This window comes from Gorilla gorilla, chromosome 4 (assembly GCF_029281585.2).
Source record: "Gorilla gorilla gorilla isolate KB3781 chromosome 4, NHGRI_mGorGor1-v2.1_pri, whole genome shotgun sequence".
Lineage (NCBI taxonomy): Eukaryota > Metazoa > Chordata > Mammalia > Primates > Hominidae > Gorilla > Gorilla gorilla.
The window spans coordinates 62,918,404-62,938,669 of NC_073228.2; the positions used below are offsets into that span (position 1 = coordinate 62,918,404).

The following is a 20,266-nucleotide window of genomic DNA, read 5'->3' on the forward strand; positions in this document are numbered from 1 at the left end:
AATCTAAACTATGTAACTTGGTTGTTATGGAAGATTCTCAGAGAAATAAAATAACTTTTAAAAAGAAAACTTGGGAAAGAAAAACACAAGGCTATACCTTTTCAGACTTTTATAAAATATAGAATAAGCAGACTGAGAAAGGCCTTTCCAATGTAGACTATATCGATTTTGAGACACCTCAAAAGATTTTGTTTCTATGTTCATAGCTGTTTGGAAGAATGAAGTATGACCGTTGAAAAAACAAGCTGTTACTACTTACACAGGAAGGTAACATAATGGAAGGAGTGCAATAGTTTTACATATTCTATTCACAAACTTATATCCCTAGAATTCAACAGCATCAGTGGGTAACTCTGAACCTAACCTGAAAAAGTCAGGAAAAACTGATGATCTTTTGAAGGTCATTTGATTCTCAATTTTCTAAATAAAGGTACTTTAACAATGACAACTAAGGATGACGATTAAATGCCAAAAACCTGTTTAAACAAATACAAAAAGCTTAAAAGAGTAGCAGTAAAACTTTTACTTTTTTCTGTAATAGTAACCCTATATAAAAATATATAAAATGATCTTCTATATAACATAAAAAACTCATCTAGATTCAGATCAGACAGAAAAATAACTACTACAATTAAAAACAATTTCCTCATAAAAGAGCAGATACTTATTTTATTTTATTTTATTTTTATTATTATTATTATTATACTTTAAGTTTTAGGGTACATGTGCACAACGTGATTGTTTTCAGATAACCATAATAATTATACTATGTAATTTTAAGATTGAGAACAAAAATTGGCACATGTATTGTGGCCTATTCTGTGTGTCTTTTTTGAATCTATAATTCTGCTAAGAACTGTGCAGAATATAAAAGGATGTTGCTTGTGTTTAATTTTTATGATTCTTTAAATATATTTTAAACGGAAATCCAGAAAGGAAATATATTAATCTAAAAATAGTAACAACAACAGTAGTTACAATAATCCTAACAACTTCAGAAATAATGGATGCTAAGTAAGCTAAATGACATACAGAAGTCACCTTTAATTGTTAAGGCTACAGATTACCTGAGAGAATTGAAGGACAAACAGCTGGTGAATGGCAAAGCAAGATTCCAATTCAGGTACCCTTATTCCAAACTTTAATAACTTTCCTTTAAACACCAGTACTGGATATACACTGAAATGCCTCAAGACAACACAGAATTAAAAGGCATGGAAAGGTACAAATAGCCTATAGCATAAATCTGATTTAAACTTTATAATATTGAGCGGTGTCCTATGTTGCTATTATTGGAAATTCACCAACTGAGATGATTCCTCTGAAAACGTAAAGCTGAGGTATGATTCCATCTACTAGAGTAACATAAGTATTATTATAACTGTACATGTACTGTTGACCATTGGAGTGGAAAGTCACATAAAATGAAAACACAGAATGTTATTAACATTAAAGGAAAAACGAGTCTATTTAGTATTTGATATTTTAAGTACTGTTTCTACATCTACTCCATAGTATCAATGAAAAACAGATTCCTTCAGATACATTGTAGTCATATCATGAATGGGAAAATATTTTTCTTTTTAACAAATATCTTAAATACATATATTTATGTGTGAGAAAAAAAAAAACTACTACAATTAAAAGCAGATCAGTAAGATCTTTTTTTTTTTTTGAGACAGAGTCTCACTCTGTTGCCCAGACTGGAGTGCAGTGGCGCGATCTCAGCTCACTGCAACCTCCGCCTCCCGGGTTCAAGAGATTCTCCTGCCTCAGCCTCCTGAGTAGCTGGGAATACAGGCGCACACCACCATGCCCAGCTAATTTTTGTATTTTTAGTAGAGACAAGGTTTCATCATGTTGGTCAGGCTGGTCTCGAACTCCTGACCTCATGATCCACCTGCCTTGGCCTCCCAGAGTGCTGGGATTACAGATGTGAGCCACCGTGCCCGGCCAGATCTTATGTTTTTAAAGGTCAAGTCTTTTTACGTTTTTGGTGGTATCCTTAAAATACTAATACAGTATACATACACAACAGAATAGTATTTGGCCATAAAAAGAATGAAATCATATCATTTACAGCAACACGGAAGGAACTGGAGGTCATTACCTTAAGTAAAATAAGCCACACACAAAAAGATAAATATCGTATGTTCTCACTTCCATGTGGGAGCTAAAATAAAAACATTGATCACATGGAGGTAGAGTGAAAAGGTAGATAACAGACTGGGAAGGGTAAGTGAGGGAAATGGGGAGGATAAAGAGAAGCTGCTTAAAGGGTACAAACATACAGTAAGATACAAGGAATATATTCAGTGTTTGACAGAAGAGTAAGGTGACTATCCTTTTTGTTTGTTTGAGATGGAGTCTTGCTCTGCTGCCCAGGTTGGAGTGCAGTGGTGTGATTTCAGCTCACTGAAACCTCTGCCTCCCGGGTTCAAGCGATTCTCCTGCCTCAGCCTCCTGAGTAGCTGGGATTACAAGTGTGCGCCACCACGCGTGGCTAATTTTTTTTGTATTTTTAGTAGAGATGGGGTTCTGCCATGATGGCTAGGCTGGTCTTGAACTCCTGGCCTCAAGTGATCTGCCTACCTCGGCCTCCCAAAGTGCTAGGATTACAGTCATGAGCCACTGCGCCTGGCCAGGGTGACTATCCTTAACAAAAACGTATTGTACTTGGGTAACAGACACTAATTGCTGACTGACTTGATCACTAAGCATTGCATTCATATAACAAAATCTCACAGGTATCCCATAAACTTGTATAAAATTTTTTCAAATACTAACACAAATTTTAAGAGAACTTTTAATTTAGTCTGGTTTTCATAAAAAGAAAGGATACTCAAGAAGGTAAACATCACAAAAGCAGATCCTCTTGCCATAAATCAGGGAAGGGTTGATCTTATTGAACTCAGCAAGAGAAAAAATAGATTTCATATGTGCCCTGTGAATAAAACAAAACTTATATAACTGCAAAGATTATTAATCTCTAACTTCAGTGTTCCTATACTGTACAGCATGAGGAGAACTTACAAAATAACGTTCACAAGTGTAGACTCAGAAACAGTCTACAACTATTCTCTCTCTTGAGAGCTTGTTATTCTAGGTATGTTAATTTCTTCCTGTTTCAGTTTCCTCCTCTATATATTAGTACCTACCTCACAAAAGTTAGCTACCATTTTTGTTATTATTATGTTCCTGTTTAAAAATATATGGCTGAAGAAATGCTTATATTTAAACAAATCAAAACTAAGTTATGAGAACACAGTAGCTGTACTTTTTTTTTCTTGGAGTATTATAGTTTAAATTATTCACCAGAAAAGCATGCAAACAATATTCCTCTTTATAGTATATTTATCAGTGTGCTTAATAAAATGTAAGGTTGGTATTTATTTGAAGTGACATTAATATATTTCCATCCACTGAATTAGAAAAATCTATTCTGCTGAATATTTAAAAGGCTGTATATGTTTTCTTTTGTGTTGATTCTTTAAGGTTTTATATTCAGTATGTCCATAAACAGGAAAATGGAGGATGCATACATTTGAATCCTTAATTAGCCATGGGAGCTATAGCATAACTAGAAATGGGTTTTCTAGAACTGATAGTGGCTTTAGTAGGAACTAATTCATAAACAAAAATACACTGCCCCCAAACATGAGTAGATTAGAGCGTATTCTCCTTTGAGGGTATCCTCTGCTGTGCTGCTATAATCAAATGGCAAGATACAAGGACACACCAAATGAACAGACGTTTGTCTTTAATAATTGTCCGGGTTTGGGGTGAGAAGGGGAAGTGCTTGTTTTAAAAAGCGTATTTTTAAACTTCAAAGAAATGTACAGTTAAGTACTGTGTACCCTTTACCCAACCTCTCCCAATGTTAGTAAGTTGCATAGAGTACAATATCAACACCAGGGAACTGACACTGGTACACCCACACTGCTTATTCAGATTTCACCATTTTTACACACACACATCTGTGCATGTATGTGCATAGTCCTATGCCATTTTATAACACAGAGCTTCAAGTAACTATCACCGCAATCAAGATACTTAATTGTACTAGTCACCACAATACTTCTTGCACTACTCCTTTATAAGCCATACTCATCCTTCCTCCTCCATCTCTAATCCCTGGCAACCATTATCTCTGTGTTTGATGAATGTTAAATAAACTGAATTATGCAGTATATCGTTTTGAGATTGGCTCTTTTCTACCAGCATTACTTTCAAGGGTATTTTGTATTTTGCTTAGTATAAATATCGCAAAAACATTTCGTTCTTGCCACAAAATATCTTAGCTTACAAGTTATATAGGGAAAAACAGCTGTTTAAAAAAAGATTAAGGCTGAATGTGACCAAACCACACAATAAAGTCATTGACTCATTTCAAAATTAGTAGGTAGACAATTATTTTAATTCTATGCCTGAGGACCAGTTTGCAGTGTAACACAGGAGAATATTCCTTAAAACTGGCTTCTTTTTTCTTTTTTTTTGAGACAGGGTCTTGCTCTGTTGTCCAGGCTGGAGTGCAGTGACATGAAGACAGCATACTGCAGCCTCGACCTCCCGGGCTCAAGCAATCCTCCTGCCTCAGCTTCTGGAGTAGCTGGAACTACAGATGTGTGTCACTACATCCAGCTAATTTTTTTATTTTTTTGTAGAGACAGGGTCTTGCTTTGTTGCCCAGGCTGGTCTCAAACCCCTGGGTTCAAGCAATCCTCCCGCCTTTGCCTCCTGAAGTGCTGGGATTATAGGCATAAGCCACCATGCTCAGCCAATGGTGCCTTCTAATAAAATCATTAGTTTTAAATTTAGGGAGACAAAATTTACTTCCTATAAGGGACTTTATCTCGAAGGAAAAAAATCAACTTATAAACAAATAGGTTCAAATGCAAACATTAGAACTGTTCTAAAAGTACAAAAAACACACTAATATTTCAAGATAGGTTCTTTATCAAAATCTCAGGAAAATACCTTTTCAAAAACCTGAAGCAGTAGCTCCTTCCAAATGTTTTAACTTAATTCAGTAAACATGCTGACAGCCTAATATGTGTACAGCACTTAGGCTAGGTGCTACAAAAAGATTATAATCTAGTAGGAAAGCAGCCATATTTGGTCAACATTTAAATTTATGTCTTAAGAGTTAGTAGGTTCCAGTTAGCTTTAATTCCAAATAAGAAAGGAACCCACAAAAAAGGGAAGAAAGTGACTGGTCTATTTTACAATCACAAATAACATAAAACAATACTTCGCACACACGCACACACACGCGCACACACATACACATTATAAGGGGTAAAAATGTGGTCATTGGCCGGGTACGGTGGCTCATGCCTGTAATCCCAGCACTTTGGGAGGTCAAGGAGGGCAGATCACCTGAGGTCAAGAGTTCAAGACCAGCCTTGCCAACGTGGTGAAACCTCGCCTCTACTAAAAATACAAAAAAAATTAGTTGGGCATGGTGGCGCACGCCTGTAGTCCCAGCTACTCGGGGAGGCTGAGGCAAGAGAATTGCTTGCACCCAGGAGGTGGAGGTTGCAGTGAGCGGAGATCGTGCCACTGCACTCTAGCCTGGGTGACAGAGGGAGACTATCTCAAAAAAAAAAAAAAAAAAAAAGTGGTCAAAGTATAGGCACCATAAACTGCAGAATTAAGAAAAACATTGCAACTAGATTTCTCAGTTTTTTTCTCCCTCCATTGTTCTGTGTAGAGAATAAAAATTATTTAATCAATCTAATATTTGCTTCATTTTGAATAGCAGTCAGATATGACCTAAAAGGGAGACATACAAAAAAAATAAAAAATCTTTACCGTTAGCTCAGATAAATCGAAGAGAAAATACATGACTATGTACCTTTGTTGCATCACTATACAAGCTTAAATCGATTACCTCCTGGGCAGTAGTAACCATCAGAAAAGAATTAGGGTCAGGCACAGTGGCTCATGCCTGTAATCCCAGCACTCTGGGAGGCCGAGGAGGGTGGATCGCTTGAGCTCAGTAGTTCGAGACCAGGCTGGCTAACATGGTAAAACCCCGTCTCTACTAAAAACACACACACACACACACACACACACACACACACACACAAAATTAGCTGGATGTGGTGGTACATGCCTGTAATCCCAGCGCTTTGGGAGGCTGAGGCGGCCAGATCACTTGAGCTCAGGAGTTTGAGATCAGCGTGGCCAACCTGATGAAGCCCCGTCTCTACTAAAAATACAAAAAAAAAAATTAGCCAGGCATGGTGGCACGTGCCTGTAATCCCAGCTACTCAGGAGGCTGAGGCAGGAGAATCACTTGAACCTGGGAGGCGGAGGTTGCAGTGAGCTGAGATCGTGCCACTACACTCCAGTCTGGATGACAGAGTGAGACTCCAGTTCAAAAAAAAAAAAAAAAAAAAAGGGAATTAGGTCTGTATTATTGGTACTCCTTCACCAGGAAACAAAATATAGTCTAATGACATTGAAAAAAGTATAGGTACTAGACCATTATTTATATTATTAAATTACCTTCCTTCAATAATAAATTTATTTTAATACAAAAATTTAGTAAAGGGTTCTGAATTTTTTCTTTTTGTAGAAATAATTATTCCATAACTAATAAAGCACAATGGGACATATGAGCTTCTTTCTTAAATAAAAGTTGCACCTACCCAATTATCCAAAATGGCTCTTAGCTAAACAAAAACAGTTCAAGAACCAATCCTTCTTCCAAATGGCTCACAGCTAAAATTTTCTGTCGTGCTCTGAGAACTTCCTGTTCTTTTTTACTTTTTTAAACTTAGCAACAGATCATTTATTAAAAGTCTTACAACTCAGCAATCTCTATTTGTCCACATTCTCACAACTCTTGTAAGTACAAAGTTTAAGGGCTGTGATGAGTACCCTAACATTTTCATTATATAATATAAGCTCAGACCTAAGACAAACACTAACTACAACAGAAAAAAATAGACATGGTTGGCTGGGCGCAGTGGCTCACGCCTGTAATCCCAGCACTTTGGGAGGCCAAGGCGGGTGGATCATGAGGTCGGGAGATCAAGACAATCCTGGCTAAAACACTGAAACCCCATCTCTACTAAAAATAAAAAAATAAAAAATTAGCCGGGCATGGTGGCACGCGCCTGTAGTCCCAGCTACTTGGGAGGCTGAGGCAGGAGAATCGCCTGAACCTGGGAGATGGAGGAGGTTGTAGTGAGCTGAGACTATGCCACTGCACTCCAGCCTGGGTGACAGAGCAAGACTCCGTCTCAAAAAAAAAAAAAAAAAGACATGGCTATGAAGAGAAAATTTAGAAAAGAGAAAATATACATGACTCTTAACTATATTAAAAATGTTCAATCTTAGCAATAACTAAAGAGGTGAAAATAAAAATATTAACTTTTATCATCTATCATGTTGGTAAAGATTTTAAAAATGGTATTACTCAACCCTGGCAAGGTATACTGGCAAGCAAAGACATACTCTTACAACATAAAAATGTGACAGAGAAAATGTTACAGAGAGATCATTTCATCCATAGCTGTGTTTTCAGAATGGTTCTAAATATGAACAAAAGAAAAATTATACTTCCTATCCAAAAGGATCTGAATGTATCATTTTTGACAAGTCTTATTTCAACAGTTCACCACTGATGACTCAAATCCCATACACAGGACAAGATTCTCATAATCTAACTGTCTTACAATACTGTATCTCATCATAAAAGGAAAATTTTCTGTTTTCCACATTTTTCTTTAATATTCAAATATTTAGGTTTTGAAGAATATGCAAATAAACTAAAAATGTGTTTATATGAAACAATTCCATAGGAAAGCAACAGGGTAAAAATTTTCCCAAAATATGCATTAGATATATTATAAAGCCACAGAAATTAAAACAGTATATATAATAGTGCTAATACAGTGCAAAGCAGATCCACAGACAAGAGACAAAAATGAACACAAGCATATATAGAAACCTAGTATAAGAAAGAAGTGACATTTACAATAATTAGAAAAATGACTATTTAAACAGATACCCTAAGCGACCCAGCCATTCCATGCACAGGTATTTACCTAAGAGAAATGAAAGCCTATGTACACATAAAGAATTGTATACAAATGTTTATAGCCAGTTTAGTTGTAATAGCCAAAACCCAGAAACATATATACTTTGTATGGGGGGGTTATCTACTTCTTTCAGCATAATTAGTTTGAGATTAATTCACATCATGTATCAAGTCTGTTCTTTCTTGCCAAGTAGTGTTTCCATTGTATAAACATGGCACAAATTGTTTAACCATTCACCCGTTTATGGTCTTCTCAAAGTAAGACTGTCTTTTATTCCTGGTTACGCAATGAGAAAAGCCCCTAATCCTAACAAAGCCCCTTAGTAGCTTCTGAAATTTTAGCTTCTCTCAGAAGTGAAGATATTTTAGTTTTAACTTGAATTACCTATAAATTCATTTTCATAATGTATAATAAATCTCCTTGAGCGCACAGATCTGTCTTATGCAGCCTTCTACTTACTACCAGTAGTATCCAGTACAGTGTCTTCTACACACCAGATGATCAAGAATGATGGTTCAAGTGTTTAACAAGAAAACCATTTTACAAAATTATGTTTCTAGACCAACCAAGAACTCAAACAAAAGCAGAAATGAAAAAGGAGACATTACAACTGACACTACAGAAATACAAAAGATCATCAGATACTACTACAAACAACTATACACCAACAAACTGGAAAACCTAAAGGACATGGACAAATTCTTGGACACATAAAACCTACCAAGATTGAATCAGGAAGAAACAGAAAACCTGAACAAACAACGAGTAATGAGATTGAATCAGTAATAAAAAGTCTCCTAAAAAAGAAAAGCTCAGAATCTGATGGCTTCACTGCCAAAGTCTACCAAACTTACAAAGAATACCAATTCTCCTCAAACTATTCCAAAAAATAAAAGAGAAGGGAATTCTTCCTAACTCATTCTGTGAAGCCCTGAAACCAAAACCAGACAAAGGCACAACATTAAAAAACAAAACAAAACAAAACAAAAAAACTACAGGCCATAGTTGAACACAGATGCAAAAGTCTTCAACAAAATACTACCAAACCAAATCCAACAGTACATCTAAAGGACAATATACCACAATCAAGTGGGATTTATCCCTGAGTTGTAAAGATAATTTACCATATGCAAATCAATAAATATGATATATCACATCAACATAATAAAAGACAAAAACCATATGATCATCTCAATTGGGGCAGAAAAAGCATTCAATAAAACTCAACATCCCTTCATGATAAAAATGTTCAACAAACTAGGCACAGAAGAAACATACCTTGGCCAGGCACGATGGCTTAAGACACATATAATCCCAGCACTTTGGGAGGCCAAGGCGGGCAGATCACTTGAGGTCAGGAGTCTGAGACCAGCCTGGCCAACATGGTGAAACGCCATCTCTACTAAAAATACAAAAAACATTAGCCGGACATGGTGGTGCATGCCTGTAGTCCCAGCTACTTGGGAGGCTGAGGCAGGAGAGTCACTTGAACCCAGCAGGCAGAGGTTGCAGTGAGTTGAGGTCGTGCCCCTGCATTCCAGCCTGGGCAACAGAGTGAGACTTCATCTCAAAAAATAAATAAACAAAGAAATAAAAATAAAAAGAAAGAATATACCTCAACATAATAAAGGCCATATATGACAAACCCATAGCTAACATTATACTGAACAGAGAAAAGCTAAAAGCTTTTCCTCTAAGAACTGTAACTAGACAAGGATGCCCACTTTCACCACTCTTATTCAATACAATACTGGAAGTCCTGGCCAAAGCAATCAGGTAAGAGAAGGAAATTAAAAGCATCCAAACTGGAAAAGAGGAAGTCAAACTGTCCCTCTCTGCAGATGACATGATCTTATATTTAGAAAAACCAAACGACTCCACAAAAAAAAAAAAAACCTCTTAAAACTAATGAACAAATTCAGTAAAGCTGCAAGACACAAAATCAACATGAAAAATCAGTATAACTTTCAATATACTAGCAACAAACTAGAGGAAAAAGAAATCAAGAAAGCAATCATATTTCCAAAACTAAAAACAAAACCCAAAACCCTAGGAAAAAATTTTACCAAGGTGAAAGACCTCTACAAGGAAAACTATAAAACATTGATGAAAGAAATTAAAGAGGACACAAAAAAATGGAAAGACATCCCATGTTCATGGATCAGAAGAATTAATATGGTGAAAATGACCATTCTACCAAAAGCAATCTACAGATTCAATGCAATCTCTACCAAAATACCAATAATATTTTTCACAGAACTAGAACAAACAATTCTAAAATTTGCATGAAACTACAAAGAGCCTGAATAACCAAAGCAATCCTGAGCAAAAAGAACAGCTAGAGGCATCACACTACCTGACTTCAAAATATACCACAAGGCTATCATAACCAAACTAGCATAGTATTAGTATAAAAACAGACACATAGACCAAAATGGAACAGAATAGAGAATCCAGAAATAAATCCACATATTTATATCCAACTGATTTTCAACAAAGGTGCCAAGAACGTATACTGGGGAAAGAATACCCTCTTCAATAAATGGTGCTAGGAGAACTAAATATCCACATGGAGAAGAATAAAACTAAACCCCTGTCTCTCACCATATAAAAAATCAAAACAAAATGGATTACAGACTTAAGATAAGGCCCCAAACTATAAAACTACTAGAAGAAAACATAGGAGAAATGCTCCAGGGACACTGGTTGAGGCAAAGAGTTTATGGCCAAGATCCCAAAAGCACAGGAAACAAAAACAAAGATAGATAAATGGGACTGTATTAAACTAAAACACTTCCGTACAGCAAAGAAAACCCTCAGCAGAAGAGACAACCTGATGAATGAGAGAAAACGTTTACAAAATATTCATCTGACAAGTGACTAATATCCAGAATATAGAAGGAACTCAAAACAACTCAATAGCAAAAAAAAAAAAAAAAAAAAAAAAAAAAATGCCATTAAAAAGTGGGCGAAGGACATGAAATAGACATTTCTCAAAAGACATACAAATGGCCAACAGGTATATGAAAAAATGCTAATCACTAATCATCAGTGAAATGCAAATCCAAACCATAATAAGACATCTTACCCCAGCTGGAACCTCTATTATTAAAAAGACAGGAAATAACAGATGCTGGTAAGAAAAGGGAACTCTTATACACTGCTGGTGGGAATGTAAATTAGTAAAGAAACCAGTATGGAGATTTCTCAAAAAGTAAAATTAGAACTACCATTAAGACCCAGCAATCTCACTATTGGGTATCTATCCAAAGAAGACATCAGTGTATCAAAAGGACACTTTCATATGTTCACCACAGTATTATTCATAATAGCAAAGATATGGAATCAACCTAAATGCCCAGCAACAGATAAATGGATAAAGTGTGTTAAACAATAGAATACTATTTGGCCATAATGAAATAATGTCATTTGCAGCAACATGGATAGAAATGGAGATCATTATTTTAAGTGAAATAAGCCAGGCATAGAAAGACAAATATTGCATGTCCTCACTCATATGTGGGAGCTAAAAAACTTGATCTCATGGACATAGAGTATAGAACAATAGATAACAGAGACTGGGAAGGGGAGGAGGCGAGGGGATAAAGAAGGGAGAGAGACAAAGACTATAAGAAGTATAGTCACCCTAGTCTGCTATCCAACACTGGAACTTATTTCTTATGTACCCAAACATGCAGTTAGATAGAAGAAATAAGTTACAATGTTTGATAGCAGACTAAGGTGACCATACTTAGCAATAATAATATGTACATTTCAAAGTAATTAAAAGAGAGGGCTTGAAATGATACCAACATATAAAAATGATAAAACATTCTAGGTGATGGATACCCCAATTACCCTGACTTGATCATTACATATTCTTTGCATGTAACAAACACTCACATGTACACCATAAATATGTAAATTATATATCAATAAAAGGGGAAAAAAGTGGGCAATAGATTCTCAAAATACATATGAGTAGCCAACAGGTATATAAAAAAATGCCCAACATCACTAATTATCAGGGAAATGCAAATCAAAACCACAATGATATCATCTTACCCAGTTAGAATAGCTATTATCAAAAAGACATAAACTAACAGATGCTGGCAAGGATGCAGAGTAAAAGGAGCTCTCATACACTGTAGGTGGGAATGTAACTTAGTACAGCCATTATGGAAAATAGTATGGAGATTTTTCAAAAAATTAAACACAGAACTACCGTAAGATCCAGCAATATCACTACTGGGTATTTATTCAAAGGACAGAAAATCAGTATATCAAAAGGATACATGCACTTTTATGTTTACTGCAGCACTACTCACAACAGCCAAAATATGGAATCAACCTAAGTCTCCATCACATATGAATTGACAAAGAAAATGTGGCATATTTACACAGTGGAGTACTATTTGGCCATAAAAAAGAATGGAATCAGCGGGGCACAGTGGCTCACACCTGTAATCTCAGCACTTTGGGAGGCCGAGGCGGGCAGATCACGTGAGGTCGGGAGTTCGAGACCAGCCTGATCAACATGGAGAAACCCCGTCGCTACTAAAAATATAAAATTAGCTGGGCATGGTGGTGCATACCTGTAATTGCAGCTATTTGGGAGGCTGAGGCAGGAAAATCGCTTGAACCCAGGAGGTGGAGGTTGCGGTGAGCCGAGATTGCACCATTGCACTCCAGCCTGGGCAACAAGAGTGAAACCCCATCTCAAAAAAAAAAAAAAAGAAAGAATGCAATCACGTCACTTACAGCAACATGGATGAAACTGAAGGTCATTATCTTTAGTAACATAAGCCAGACACAGAAAGACAACTATCTCATGTACTCACCCATATGTATGAACTAAAAAAATGTATTTCATAGAGGTAGAGAGTAGAATGGTAGTGAACAGAGGCTGGGAAGGACTTGGGGGAGGGGAGAGATAAAGAGAGGTTGGTTAATGGGTACTAATAGGTACGAACATACAGTTAGAGGAGTAAGTTCTAATGTCCGATAGTAGAGTAGGGTGACTATAGCTAACAACAATGTACTGTACACTTCAAAATAGCTACAAGTGAGGAGTTGAAATGTTCTCAACACAGAAATGATAAATGCTAGTGATGACAGAAAGCCTAAATACTTTGACTTGGTCATTACACATTCTATGCATGTAAAAACATCACGTATCCTATAAATATATACAAATAGTATGTTTCAATAACAAAATTTAATTGTTTACTGAAACCCGAATTCTCCACTTTTTGAATTATCACACTTCTAGACCAGTTTACTTCCATTGCCCAGGGACTCTCTTGTGTTCCTCTCCCACTAATAAGACAACATGTGATGACTAAATACAAAACAACTAGTAAAAGTTTAAATATAATTAGTAAATTTGTGGAAATAAATCTTATGTACTCAAAGGCCAAATATATATAAAAAATTGGTTATACTCAGCTTCCAATTCCTCTTAAGTCAGGCTCCCTCCCTCTGAAGAGGTTCTACAAGTCAGGGAGGTTGGATCTGAGAAGTAAACATAAAATTGTAAAAACCCCTGGGGAGGCAGAAGCTCACTTGTGTAAATGGACGTAGGGTAGCGTAGAAACCCAGGGTTGAAAAGTACGGGGCACACCACTTGAGGCAGGATGAAAGAGAGCTTTTCAGAAATGTTCTTGTCTCTCCTTAGTCTCCTCTGAGGCAAAAAAGCAACACCAACCTAGTGCTGAAGGTAACATCAGAGCAGCAGTCTAGCCAGGTTGAGGTGGCAGCCCTTATCTGTTTGCTCAATGAACTTCCATGAGGGTCTGTGCTTGAAAAACAGCAACTTCCTGATGGATTTACTGCAAGGTGTTCTGATAGACAAGGTCAACAGAAACTATTTGAAATAATGTACATGGAAAATAGAGTCAAAATAAAAATATTAAGAGATGGGCCGGGCGTGGTGGCTCACGCCTGTAATCCCAGCACTTTGGGAGGCCGAGGCGGGCAGATCACTTGAGGTTAGCAGTTTGAGACCAGCCTGGGCAACATGGTGAAACCCTGTCTCTACTAAAAGTATAAAAATTAGCCGGGTTTGGTGGTAGGTGCCTGTAATCCCAGCTACTAGCGAGGCTGAGGCACGAGAACTGCTTGAACCTGGGAGGTGGAGGGTGCAGTGAGCCAAGATCGTGCCACTGCACTCCAGCCTGGGTGACAGACGGAGACTCCATCTCAAAAAATAAATAAATAAATAAAATAAAATTAAGAGATGGGTAAATGAATGAATGGATATAGCTGAAAAAATGTTTTAATAAGTTAGAATATTAGGCTAAGAAACTCCTAGAACACACATGGAAAGGGTAAAACGCTTAAAAAAAGAAAAAAGCCATACGATGGTGTATGTCTGTAGTCCTAGCTACGGCCAGGAGGCTGAGGCAAGAGGATCACTTGAGCCCACCAGTTTGAGGCATAGTGCACTATGATCATGACTGTGAACAGCCACTGCATTTCAGCCTGGGCAATATAGTGAGACCCCATCTCTTAAAAACAAAGCAAAAAAAGGTATAGTGATATGAAAGATATTTATGTAACAGAAGACCCAGAGGAAGACATATAAACTAAACAGATTCAAAGAAATATTTGAATGACTGGTAATTTTCTAGAATTGGAGAAAAATATCATATTGAACAGGTTTTGAATGCAAAAGAGGACAGAGGATAAATAAAACACACACACCTGCATATACAACAACTAGATACATTATAATGAAATTTAAGGAAATGAAAGACAAAAAGAAAATTCTAAGAGTTTCCAACAAGGAAGAGTAGGTCACCTATAAAGGAGTACAATCAGAATGTCATCAAATACCTCATCAGCAACTTGGGATTTAAGAACAAGTAATCCATATTATGCACCACATGCCTGTACCAAAATATCTCACATATTCCATAAATATATACATCTACTTCATACTCACAAAAATTAAAAAGAAAAAAAAAGGTAGTAAATCTTAATTAACATTACCCAGATGGAGTAACTTTAAAGTGCTGATGGAAAGCACTTTGAACTAAAAAGTATATATCCAGAAAAACTATCATCAAAACTAAAGATGTTTTAAGCACATAAAATCTCAGGTCTGCCTCATAAAAGCCCTCTTTGAAAATAAAGGAAGTACAGGTTGAATATCCCTAATCCAACAATCCCAAATCTAAAACTTTTCCAGTGTCAACAGTATGCTCAAAGAAGCATTTTGGATTTTCGGATTAGGAATGTTCAGCTGTTAAGTATAATACAAATATTCCCAAATCTGAAAAAATCTGAAATCTGAAACACTTCTGGTCCCAAGCATTCATTTCTTTCTTTTTCTTTTCTTCTTTTTTTTTTTTTTTTTTTGAGACAGGGTCTCACTCTGTTGCCCAGGCTGGAGTTCAGTGGCACGATCATGGCTCACTGGAGCCTTGACTTCCCAGGCTCAAGCGATCCTCCTACCTTGGCCTCTGAGTAGCTGGGACTATGGGTATGTACCACTACACACAGGTAATTTTTTAGTGTTTTGTAGAGACAGGGTATCACTGTGTTGCCCAGCTGTTCTTGAACTCCAGGGCTAAAGCAATCCTCTCGCCTCAGCCTCAGAAAGTGCTGGGATTACAGGCGCCAGCCACCACACCTGGCCCCAAGCATTTCAGAAAGGGATACTCAACCTGTACTCCCAATAATAATATTATGAGATACATGAAAGGTAAATATATAACTTAGTAAAACTTAATATATCTTTTTTTTTTGAGACAGGGTCTCACTGTTGCCCAGGCTGGAATGCAGTGGTACAATCACGACTGACTGCAGCCTCAAGCTCCCAGGCTCAAGCAATTCTCCCACCTCAGCCTCCCGAGTAGCTGGGACCACAGGCACCTGCCACCACGTCTGGCTTATTTTTTTATTTTTTGTAGAGATGGGGTCTCAGTATGTTACCCAGGCTGGTCTTGAACTTCTTCCTGGGTTTAAGCAATCCTCCTGCCTCGGCCTCCCAAAGTGCTGAGATTATAGCACATGTGATAGCCACCACACCTGGCCCTAATATTATCTTTTAAAATAAGACAAAAAAAAACCATAACAATCCAGGACGAAATCTAGAGCAGGGCTATACAACTTTCTGAAATGACTAAAATATCTTTTACCTGTGTTGTCCAATATGTTAGCCACCAGTCACATGTGGCTATAGAACACATTAAATGTGGCTAATGTGACTAAGGAACTAATTTTTAAATTTTACTTAAGCTAAAACAGCCTCTAAGACTACTGGCTATCATATTAGCACAGATCCAGAGCAGGGGTCAGCAAATTTCCTCAATGGACAAATGGTGAATACACAGGCTGGTGGACCATGTGGCCTGTTCCATCTACTCATGTAGCACAAAAGTAGCCACAGACAGACAAATGGCAAGGCTGTGTTCCAATAAAACTTTATTTTAAAAAAGGATGCCAACACGAGACATAGTTTGCCAACACCTCATCTGGATGATATAAACACAGTGGCAAGGCAAGCAGCAGGTGGAAGAGAGGGAGAGAAGACAACCAGAAGGTAGCCAGAGTGTGCCAAGGTATTTATGTTGAAGGCAGTGAGTGATATAAAGATACTTATAACAACAACAAAAGAAACCAAACATATAAATCTAAGCATAGATTGGTTTGGGATAATGACCAAAATTTTAACTGAAACACAATGAAATGTGTACATTTCAAACTAGGAAAAGAAAATTAAACCTATTAAATGAAAGAGAGAAAAAAAGACAACAAACTCTGGGATTGGATTTTTAAAAGATCTAGAAATAGGAGGTCTACAAAAAGAGCCTAAATACAACAGTATATAAAAATGCCGAAAATAGGCTGGGCACAGTGGCTTATGCCTGTAATCCCAGCACTTTGGGAAGCTGAGGCAGGCAGATTACTTGATGCCAGGAGTTTGAGACCAGCCTGGCCAACACGGCAAAACTCCGTCTCTACTAAAAAAATACAAAAATTAGCAGGGTGTGGTGGTACATGCCTGTAATCCCAGCTACTGAGGAGAGGTGAGGCATGAGAATCACTTGAACCTGGGAGGCAGAGGTTGCAGTGCAGTGAGCTGAGATCATGCCACTATACTCCAGCCTGGGCAACAGAGCAAGGCTCTGTCTCAAAAAAAAAAAAAAAAAAAAAGCTGAAAATAAATGACTGGGGAAAAAATACAAAGGGCAAATATGAATCAAAAGCTTGATAGTAATTATAAAATCAGAAAAATAGAATTAAAGAGAAACGTACGTGAACAACAAAGTAGGTTACTAGATATTGAGGAACAGATCAAGAAGAAATAGCAATCATAAACATTTATGCTTTTAACAATGTATCTTCCAAGTAAATAAAGCAACACCAAGACAATTCAATGGGGAAAGAACAGTCTATTCAATAAATGGTGCTGGAACAACTAGATATACATATGCAAAAGAATGAAGTTGGGCCCTTACCTTACCCCCTTTGCAAAAAATAACTCAAATGGAGTTAATCTAAACGTTTACATTTAGCTATAAAACTCACAGAAGAAAAAATACAAGTAAATCTTTGTGACCTTGAATTAGACACATGACAAAATCTGTGTAGCTAAAACCAAAAGTCCAAATGACAAAAAAAAAAAAAAAAATTCTTAGGCTGGGCACGGTGGCTCACGCCTGTAATCCTAGCACTCTGGGAGGCTGAGGCGGGCAGATCATGAGGTCAGGAGTTCAAGACCAGCCTGGCGAACAGAATGAAACCCTGTCTCTACTAAAAAGAAAAATTAGCTGGGCATAGTGGTGCATGCCTGTAGTCCCAGCTACTCGAGAGACTGAGGCAGGAGAATCGCTTGAACCCGGGAAGCAGAGGTTGCGGTGAGCCAAGATCGCGCCACTGCACTCCAGCCTGGGCAACAGAGACAGACTCTGTTTTTAAAAAAAAAAAAATTATTTCAAATCTCATCAAAATAAATTGTTGCTTCAAAAGCCATCAAGAAAGTGACAAACACGCCAGGTGTGGTGGCTCACGCCTGTAATCCCACCATTTGGGAGACCGAGGTGGGTGGATCACCTGAGGTCAGGAGTTTGAGACCAGCCTGACCAACATGGAGAAACCCTGTATCTACTAAAAATACAAAATTACCCGGGCGTGGTGGCGCATGCCTGTAATCCCAGCTACTTGGGAGAATCACTTGAACCTAGGAGGCGGAGGATGCGGTGAGCTGAGATTGCACCACTGCACTCCAGCCTAGGTAACAAAAGAAAAACTCTGTCTCAAAAAAAAAAAAGAAAAGAAAGTGACAACCCACAGAATGGGAAAAAAATACAGCTGACTCTTGAACAATACAAGTTTGAACTGCATGGGCACACCTATATGTAGATTTTAAGTAAAAGTTACACCCAATGTGCCTGCCTCACCTTTCACCTCCTCCACCTCTTCTGTCTCTGGCACTCAGAAACAGTAAGACCAATCCCTCCTTCTCCTCCTCGGCTAGCTCAATGTGAAGATGATGATGAACAGGAAGACCTTTATGATGATCCACTTCTACTTAATAAATAGGAAATATATTTTATTATATATCTTCCTTATGATTTTCCTAATAACATTTTCTTTTCTCTAGCTTAACTGTAAGAATACAGTACATAATACATATAAAAAGTGTGTTAGCTGTTTATCAACGAGGCTTCTGGTCAACAATAGGCTACTGGTAGTTAAGTTTTGGGGTAGTCAAAAGTTTTCAGCTGCACGGGTGTTGGTACCTCTAACCCCCCTATCGTTCAAGAATCAACTGTATTTGCAATCATGTATCTGTTATGGAACTTGCAGCCCATAAAGAATTCCTACAATTCAACAATAAAAAGACAAACTAAAAAATGGACAAAGGAGTTGAACACTTTTTTCAAAGAAGAAATACAAATTTATTTCAAAGAAGATATACAAATGGCCAAAAAGCACATGAAAAGGTGCTCAACATCATTAGCCACTGGGGAAATGCAAATCAAAACCACATTGAAATACCACTTTGTACCCAACAGGATGACTAAAATAAAAGAGTCACAAATGCTCATAAAGATGTGGAAACAGCCAAGTGTGGTGGCTCACACCTGTAATCCCAGCATTTTGGGAGGCCAAGGTGAGCAGATCACCTAAGGTCAGGAGTTCAAGACCAGCATGGCCAACACAGCAAAACCCCATGTCTACTAAAAATACAAAAATTAGCCGGGCATGGTGGCGGGCACCTATAATCCCAGCTACTCCAGAGGCTGAGGCAGGAGAATGGCTTGAATCCAGAAGGCGGAGATTGCAGTGAACCGAGATCGCGCCATTGAACTCCAGCCTGGGTGACAGAGCGAGACTCCAAAAAAAAAAAAAAAAAAAACCAACAACAAAAAACGGCTGGGCGCGGTGGCTCATGCCTGTAATCCCAGCACTTTGGGAGGCCGAGGCGGGCAGATCACAAGGTCAAGAGATCGAGACCATCCTGGCCAACATGGTGAAACCCTGTCTCTACTAAAAACACAAAAATTAGCTGTGGCAACGTGCGCCTGTAGTCCCAGCTACTCAGGAGGTTACAGTGAGCCGAGGTCGCACCATTGCACTCTAGCCTGGCAACAGAGCGAGACTCCGTCTCAAAAAAAAAAAAAAGATGTGGAAAAACTGGAGCCCTCATACCCTGCTGGTGGAATTGTAAAATGTAAAATGGTATCGCCACTTTGGAAAACATTCTGGCAATTTCTCAAAAGGTTAAATGTAGAGTTACCATATGAAGTAGCAATTCCACTCCTAGTTATGCACTCAGGAGAAGTGAAACATATACCCACACAAAAATCTGCACACCAGTGTTCACAGTAGCCTTACTCAAGAATAATAATCAAAAAGTAGAAACATCGAATATGACATGTATATCCATACAATGGAATATTATTCAGCCATAAAAAGGAATGAAGTACTGATAAATGCTATCTCATGGCTGAACCTTGAAAACAATAGCTACTTTAGTGAAAGAAGCCATGTTTTGTGACTACATAAAACCACATATTGGGGCCGGGCGCGGTGGCTCACGCCTGTAACCCCAGCACTTTGGGAGGCCGAGGCGGGTGGATCACGAGGTCAGGAGATCGAGACCACGGTGAAACCCCGTCTCTACTAAAAATACAAAAAATTAGCTGGGCGTGATGGCGGATGCCTGTAGTCCCAGCTACTTGGGAGGCTGAGGCAGG

The 20,266-nt window shown here is 37.9% G+C and overlaps 1 protein-coding gene across 7 annotated transcripts in view; it reads right to left on the reverse strand.

Annotated features, from left to right (window-relative positions):
• NSRP1 (nuclear speckle splicing regulatory protein 1) overlaps positions 1-20,266 on the reverse strand; it is a 71,532-nt gene that overhangs the window by 17,446 nt on the left and 33,820 nt on the right. The window contains exon 3 of one of the 7 annotated variants that reach the window (XM_019028290.3): positions 1,068-1,179. The exons of 3 other annotated variants lie outside the window; for them this stretch is intronic. In XM_019028290.3, coding sequence (XP_018883835.1) covers positions 1,068-1,179 — 112 coding nt within the window. Of the gene's footprint in view, positions 1-1,067; positions 1,189-12,649; positions 12,773-18,463; positions 18,489-20,266 lie in introns of those variants that run through there. 3 more of the 7 variants (XM_055388601.2, XM_019028295.4, XM_063705855.1) reach the window with 3 other exon arrangements.